The 8,246-nt window shown below is 46.3% G+C and overlaps 1 protein-coding gene across 2 annotated transcripts in view; it reads right to left on the minus strand.

The window, feature by feature from the left end:
- The window catches only part of LOC147113983 (semaphorin-4B-like), a 66,788-nt gene extending 59,966 nt beyond the window's left edge, over nucleotides 1-6,822 (minus strand). For both annotated transcript variants that reach the window (XM_085995453.1, XM_085995452.1), the window contains exon 1: nucleotides 5,585-6,822. In XM_085995453.1, coding sequence (XP_085851579.1) covers nucleotides 5,585-5,705 — 121 coding nt within the window. In that variant the 5' untranslated portion in view covers nucleotides 5,706-6,822. The remainder of the gene's footprint in view (nucleotides 1-5,584) is intronic.
- Between the last annotated feature and the right edge of the window lie 1,424 nt (nucleotides 6,823-8,246).

An 8,246-nucleotide genomic window follows, 5' to 3' on the forward strand; every position in this document is an offset into this window, starting at 1 on the left:
GCAGTGTCCGAAGCCCAACCATCTTTAGCTGCTTCATCAATGATCTTCTCTCCAACATAAGGTCAGAAACAGGGATGTTCGCTGATGACTGCACAGTGTTCAGTGCCATTCACAACTCCTCAGATAATGAAGCAGTCCATGCCCGCATGCAACAAGACTTGGATGTTTTCAGGCTTCGACCGATAAGTGGCAGGTAACATTCGCGCCACACAAGTGCCAGGCAATGACTATCTCCAATAAGCGAGATTCTAACCACCGCCCCTTGACATTCAACGGCATTACCATCGCCAAATCCCTCACCATCATCATCCTGGGGGGTCATCATTAACCAGAAACTTAACTGGACCAGCCACATAAATACTGTGGCAACAAGAGCAGGTCAGAGGCTAGGTACTCTGCAGCAAGTGTCTCACCTCCTGACTCCCTAAAGCCTTTCCACCATCTCCAAGGCACAAGTAAGGAGTGTGATGGAATACCCTCCAGTTGCCTGGATGAGTGTAGCTCCAACAACACTCAAGAGGCTCGACACAATCCAGGACAAAGTAGCCCGCTTGACTGGCACCACATCCACCACCTTAAACATTCACTCCCTCCACCACCTGCGTACTGTGGCTGCAGTGTATACCATCTACAAGATGCACTGCAGCAACTCGCCAAGGCTTCTTCATCAGCATCTCCCAAACCCGCGACCTCTTCCACCTAGAAGGACAAGGGCAGCAGGCGCTTAGGAACACCACCACCTCCAAGTTCCCCTCCAAGTCACAAATCATCCTGACCCGATATTGCTGATCCTTCATCATCGCTGGGTCAAAATCCTGGAACTCCATCCCTAACAGCACTGTGCGAGTACCTTCACCACACAGAGTGCAGTGGTTCAAGGCGGCTCACCACCACCTTTTCAAGGGCAATTAGGGATGGGCAATAATGCTGGCCTTGCCAGCGACGCCCACATCCCATAAACGAACAAAATAAAACTTGACATATATCACCGTTCCTTCACTGTCCCAGGGTCAAAATCCTGGAACTCCTGATCTAACACCATTGCAGGAGCACCACTGTCGCAAGGATTGCGGTAGTTGAAGTAGGAGACCCACCACTATCTTAGGGCAACTTGGGATAGGTAATGTAGTTTTTTTATATATAAAAGTGTTTATATCACATTCACATTAATGCTTATTTGGCATTTTTCCTTTGTTAAATATTTTAAATCGACTATTTACACCAAACAAAAGGAACCAGGAGCAAAGGAAGCTGGAAACATAGTTCTGCAACAGGTTATACTTTACTGACTTTGAATTCTGGGATTACATTTTCTTCCAGAGCTGGCTTTACCTTACTGCAGGACTTGTGTGGTGTGTGGAACTTACTAAATTTACAGTCTCTGTTGGCAGTTTGACTTATTTGAGAAACCACTGGAACCAACCTGACCATGCCAAACAGGTGGTAGAGAACAGTTCTAGTTGCACTCCAAAACAGGATCTTTGGGAACAAGAGATCCGGCAGTAATTTACTGGCGGCAGCAGCATTTCTGAAGCAAGGAAATGGCAAGTTGCCAACCCTGATCTGGTATGAAGAAATTTCATACTGTACAAGTGATCTTTTTCATTTTGATTTGCAACCAGCCTCTACATTTATTTTCATACATACACACAATACCCAACATAATTTATTTTTGCTTATACTCAATAACGGGAATAAAGGGCATAGAAGTGCCCTAATACACTACGTTAGTCTGGGACAATGTGGGCTTGTACCAGCAATCCATCACACGCTAGGTTTCCAGTCGTGATTGGTGTACGCAGTGGGCCCCATGAAAATTTTGAGACAATCCTGGTGATCCCAGTCCTAACTTCAGAAAGCCGGTGCCTGCTACCCAAAGGGAAACAGTGCTGTGATTGCAGAATTCAGAAATAATGTGTTATTATGTCCACATATACACTAAAATCTAGAATACAGTATTCTCAGGACACCGTGCTTAGAGGCAAGCCCGAGACAGGCAAAAATTTAACAATGTTTCGTGCCCAGTGGGGTCCTTCACATAATCCGCAGAGCCTGTGGATCATATTTTTGTAAACCCGAGTTAGAATGACATGACTGTAACTGTGTGGGGCTGTGCTACCAATGCTGGGTGCACCAGGGATCCTACGCCAATCTGAAGGGGGTTGGGGGGGGGGGGGGGGGGGGGGGGGTGGAAAAGAGGAATGTGCAATTCTATATTGGTCAGATCTATAAAGAAGATTCAGTGCTGTCACGGATCTGGAAAGTACAATGAAATGTCATAATCTCTATTAATACCAGGTCTGAGGGGAAATCTATTTGCACAGATTGTCAGCTACTTGGTATAAGGATTCCAGTGTTAATAATGCACCACTGTACAAGCACCTGCTTCTTTTTGGTTGTTATTTTCTATTAGTCGCTCCTTTCACCCTTCAGAGTCTCTTCCACTAGTTCTGCTAGATCTTAAATCAGACTTTTCATGTACACTCATGTGAGACAGTGTTGCCACTCAGTGTACTTAATGCATTGGTACCAATCCACAAGGAGAAAAATCATGCTCGAGCCAAAGGATTTTTGAGTTGTTGTGATGCTCCAACGTCATCTCATTAAATGGCCCTCATTACAACCACCAGTGACAGACTTATAACCAGTCGTATGTCACCCAAGTGTTTTATTGGCCTCTCCAGACAATTTTGGACAGAATTGGTAATTGTACTATTGATGTTTCTCATTATTTCCCAGTTCCGGTGGATATAGTACAAAAATGCTGCATACTCACCATGATGCCTTACTGAAAACCTACTGAGGTACTGATCTGAGGTTATCACATAGCATACACTGGCCATAGGATTCTCTGGTAACTAGGTGCAAATTCTAAGAAACTCTCAGTAGTTACTTATACTCTCAAACATCTCTCCCAGGAAAGGATGAGGTCAACCAAGGAGTGACGGAGGACAGAATGCAATGGTGGGAGGTGGCTAAAGACGACACTGTCAGCTAAAAGTTGACATTATATTGTAGACAGCATGGGCCAGCATTAATTTACCCTTTATACAGACCATTCTCAATTAACAAAACCTTTGGAATTCAGTGACACGCTAGAGTCCATTTGAAGATCTTTCAAGGTGCGGTGACAGGCCTGAAATAATCCTAAGAATTTTAGGTTTGCGTGACAGGCCTTTCTGAACACCCTCATCATCACGGGAACATCCTTCAGATACCAACGTCAGGACTCTCTACCTCTTGGTTCCCTTCTGTGTAGATTTTTGTCTGAGTTTGGAGATTTTGTTTTTAATACTACCATGGCAACAGTAATATTAAAGAATCTGGAGATAAATTTCATGTTTGGTGTTTGTTAAGGTTTCTCACATATCAAGTTGCAGAGTTACTATTACAACAATAAAACACGGAGATAGTCTGTAATGAAAGCCCAGATTGAGATAAGGCCCACTTGCTGTCAGCTGATCACACAATCAATAATGGTTGCTGTGGTGGAATCTGCCAAACAAACTAGCCAGTCTCCAAGCAAAGAGGAGGCAGGCAGATAAGGAGCAGCTCTGGGGAAACTAGCAGGAAAGGAAAAGAGAGATAAACATTAACAAAAATATGGATTTAATTCAAGCCTTGCGTCTACTCACTACACTTTGTGAATTTCTGATTGAGCTGTCTGAACTGGGATCACAGGCTAGTACAGACCATGGCTTTCATTTCACCATAGAGTATAATAAAATAGCACACTCAAAACTCTTATCCCCAAAACAAGTTAGGCCCTTACACCCATGGCAACGACACACTGTCACACAATCCCTAAATAAAACGCAATCATGCACAACGGAGCTCCAATAACAACAATGTGTATTTATATAGTCAACGAGTCATAACGGCACAGAAGGAGGCCATTCAGCCCATTGAGTCCGTGCCGGCTCTCTGTAGAGCAATCCAGTCAGCACCTTTAACGTAGCTAAAACATCCCAAGGCGCTTCACGGGAGTATTATAAGAAAAAACATGACACCGAGCCACATAAGGTGAAATTAGGTGAAAGATGTAGGTTTTAAGGAGCATCTTAAAAGGAGGAAAGAGAGGTAGAGGGGTTTAGGCAGAGAATTCCAGAGCTTAGGGCCTAGACAACAGAAGGCACAGCCACCAATGGTTGAGCGATTATAATCAGGGATGCTCAAGAGGGCAGAATTAGAGGAGCGCAGATATCTCAGGGGGTTGTGGGGCTGGAGGAGATTAGAGGTAGGGAGGGGCGAGGCCATGGAGGGATTTGAAAACAAGGATGAGAATTTTGAAAGCGAGGCATTGCTTAACCGGGAGCTACAGGTCAGCGAGCACAGGGGTGATGGGTGAACAGGACTTGGTGTAAGTTAGGGCACAGGCAGCCGAGTTTAGGATCACCTCAAGTTTACGTAGGGTAGAATGTGGGAGGCAAGCCAGGAGTGCGTTGGAATAGTCAAGTCTAGAGGTAACAAAGGCATGGATGAGGGTTTCAGCAGCGGATGAGCTGAGGCAAGGGCAGAGACGGGCGATGTTACGGAGGTGGAAAAGGCGATCTCAGTTACGCCACGGATATGTGGTCGGAAGCTCATTTCAGGGTCAAATATGACACCAAGTTTGCGAACAGTGTGGTTCAGTCTCAGACAGATGTTAGGGAGAGGGATGTGGCGGGGACCAAAAACAATGGCTTTGGTCTTCCCGATGTTTAATAAGGGAACATTTCTGCTCATCCAGAACTGGATGTCGGGCAAGCAGTCTGATAATTTAGAGACCGTGGAGGGGTCGAGAGAAGTGGTAGCGAGGTAGAGCTGGGTGTCGTCAGCATACATGTGGAAACTGACGCTGTGTTTTTTAAATGTGATGAGAGTTTCTGCCTCTACCATCCTTTCAAGCAGTGAGTTCCAAACCTCATCACCCTCTGGGTGAGCTGAACCATGAACCGGTGAGATGCACCATGGCTGCAGTGTGTACCGTCTACAAGATGCACTGCAGCAACTCGCCAAAGTTTCTCCGGCAGCACCTCCCAAACCCGCATCTCTACCACCTAGAAGGACAAAGGCAGCAGGCGCAGGGGAACACCACCACCTCCAAGCTCCCCTCCAAGTCACACACCATCCTGACTTGGAAGTATATCGCCATTCCTCCATTGTCGCTGGGTCAAAATCCTGGAACTCCCTCCCTAACAGCATTGTGGGAGTACCTTCACCATACGGACTGCAGCAGTTCAAGAAGGCAGCTCACCACCACCTTCTCAAGGGCAATTAGGGATGGGCAATAAATGCTAGCCTTGCCAGCAACACCCACATCCCATGAACGAATAAAACAAATCCAATTAGCCCCAGTCCCCTGCTCTTTTCCCATAGCCCTGCAGATGTTACAGGATGTGTTGTTTGATCATTCCTTCCTTCCAGCAAATTATTGCAGTCGGTGTATGAACAGGCTAAAACAAATACAAATCTAGGAATATTAAGGACGCTACTGTCTTGCCATCGTAAATTGACTAACCGGCAACCATTTAATCAGAATTCAGTTTAAATAGAAAAGTAGCCTAGGTAGAATTAGTATTTTGGTCCAGACGCATACACTCACCAGCGAATTCGCTTGTTGTCCTGGGCATCGAGCCAACGTTCAAAGCAAAGCTTTTAGTTTGAAATAAAGCTGCAGGAACCAGCAATAGTAACACTACCCGGCGGATTTCCTCAGCCGTCATCTTTCCAGGTTTTTTTTCAACAAACGTTAAAGAAACAAAAAACACTCTCCCAGCGACTATAAACTTCTGCAGTTGTCCAAAAGCAGCGCCCGCCGCCTTCACTCCTACTTTCTGTTGCAATGGCAGAACTTGTATTTTGTTTTTGCATAAAATTCTTCCATTAAAAGTCAGTTAAAGTGTCCCTGCAGTTTACCAATAGTTGCTTTCCCCATTAGTGCAGCGGTTCCGCCGACACCGTGTTGCTCAGAGCCCGGGATACTATCGCCTGTCTTGGGCTGGGCTCTTGCTGTTACTCCGTGTTGACGCCCTGAACTCACACCGTACCTGCGACGCTCCCTCGTCTTGTGATGGTACTGTGCACTGTTGATCGCCCATCCAACGCTACACAGTGCAAATAAAACACGCCCCTCCTGGCGCCTACCCCACAACCAGGTGCAACATCCCTCAGGCGAACCCGCATAAGTTCTGCAACCTGATCCTAGTACATTACATTTAAAGGAGCAGGATCGATGGCAGAATAGGCGATGGAGGCTGGATATTCGGCAATACTGTGATTTTACCGCCAATAACTTGCATTTTTAGTATCTCTAATTACATTTTATGGGGCTGGTATATTATTGTTGTCCATTTTATGTAAGCCTGGATCAATGGTAGCTCTCTAGCCTCCGAGTCAAAAGGTTAAAGAAAGAAAGACTTGCATTTATATAGCGCCTTTCACGACCACCGGATGTCCCAAAGCGTTTTACAGCCGATGAGATACTTTTTGAAGTGTAGTCACTGTTGTAACATAGGCAACACAGCAGCCAATTTGCGCATAGCAAGCTCCCACAAACAGCAATGTGATAATGACCAGATATTCTGTTTTTAGTGATGTTGATTGAGGGATAAATATTGGCCAGGACATCAGGGATAACGTTCACCTGAGAGGGCAGACGGGGCCTCAATTTAACATCTCATCCAAAAGACCGTACATCCAACAGTGCAGCACTCCCTCAGTACTGCACTGGAGTGTCAGCTTAGAATTATGTGAACCCAGAACCTTCTGACTCAGAGGCCAGGGTGCTAACAACTGAGCCACAGCTGACACTATGGGTTGGAATTTCCTGTGGAGGTGGGATGGCAGCTTCTGGTCCCAGTCCCGGTCCCGGTCCCGCTCCCGCCTGCAGCCGCTCTCTCAAAAAGATTTTCCTTAGATTGGCCTTGTTAAGCCCGCCCTGCAGGGTTCCTGGCCAATTAACAGGAAGCGAGCCTGATGACATCATTTGATGATGGGTCATCAGCCGGTTTCCTTAAAGGAACCAACGTAAACTCGAGGAACAGCACCTCATCTTCCGATTAGGCACTCTGCAGCCTTCCGGACTCAATATCGAGTTCAACAATTTCAGATCATAACCTCGGCCCCTATTACACATTTTTTCACTCCTTTCCCCCACCCCTTTCCTTTTGTTTCTCTCTCACACCTGGCAGCTATCTCTTGCCCTGCCAGTACACTTTACACCTAATCTCAGCCTATTACCATCTCGTCTAGCTCTTTTGTTTCTTTCACTTCTTTTGTCCGATCGCAGCCCTGCCTTCGATCTATTTTCTTTTCTTTCCAGTTTTGAAGAAGGGTTCGACCCAAAACGTCAACTCAAATTTCTCTCCACGGATGTTGCCTGACCTGCTGAGTTTTTCCAGCATTTTCTGTTGTTATCATGGCCACTTTGAGTTTGACAGTTGTGCGGTCAGTGTTCTGCAGCATTGAGGTGCTGCAAACACTTCACAAAGGTGCACGTCTGCACCCAGGCTCACGCATGACTCCCTCCATATGCTTATGGAGGGAGTCACAGCACGCAGAGCGATTCTCTTCCCTTCCCATGGGCGGAAGACACCTCCCCAAGACACCAACGCAGTCTGGTTGCACATTGCACTGCAGGACACAAGCAGCGATGTCGTCAGGAGTGGTGCCAACCTTTCGATGATCTCACTAGATTACGAAACGTTACTGCAATGCCACACTCAACATTACCCTGCTGTGCCACTCATCGCTTCCCCATCACTCTGCCTTCCATACCCTACTCCTGCACATCCTTACTCACACCAACTTACCTTGTACCTCCACCCATCCCTCTCTATCTACATTATCACTTCCCCATCTCACTAGCCACCCCTCACATTCACCCTCATCCTACTGCAAGCATACCAACTAACAATACACAAGGGTAGGCACTTGAGAGGTTTAGCCAATGTTCATGTGAATCATAGAAATTTACAACACAGAAGGAGGCCATTCAGCCCATCTTGTCCGTGCCGGCTGACAAAGAGCTATCCACCCTAATCCCACTTTCCAGCACTTGGTCTGTAGCCTTGCAGGTTACGGTACTTCAAGTGCATATCCAAGTACTTTTTAAATGTGATGAGGGTCTCTGTCTCTACCACCCTTTCAGGCAGTGAGTTCCAGACTCCCACCACCCCCTGGGTAAAAAAATCCCCTCTAAACCTCCGACCAATTACTTTAAATCTATGCTCCCTGGTTATTGGCCCTTCTGCTAAGGGAAATAG

The sequence above is a fragment of the Somniosus microcephalus genome, chromosome 8 (genome assembly GCF_052327205.1).
Source record: "Somniosus microcephalus isolate GS21.2 chromosome 8, FLI_Smic_1.0, whole genome shotgun sequence".
Classification (NCBI taxonomy): Eukaryota; Metazoa; Chordata; class Chondrichthyes; order Squaliformes; family Somniosidae; genus Somniosus; species Somniosus microcephalus.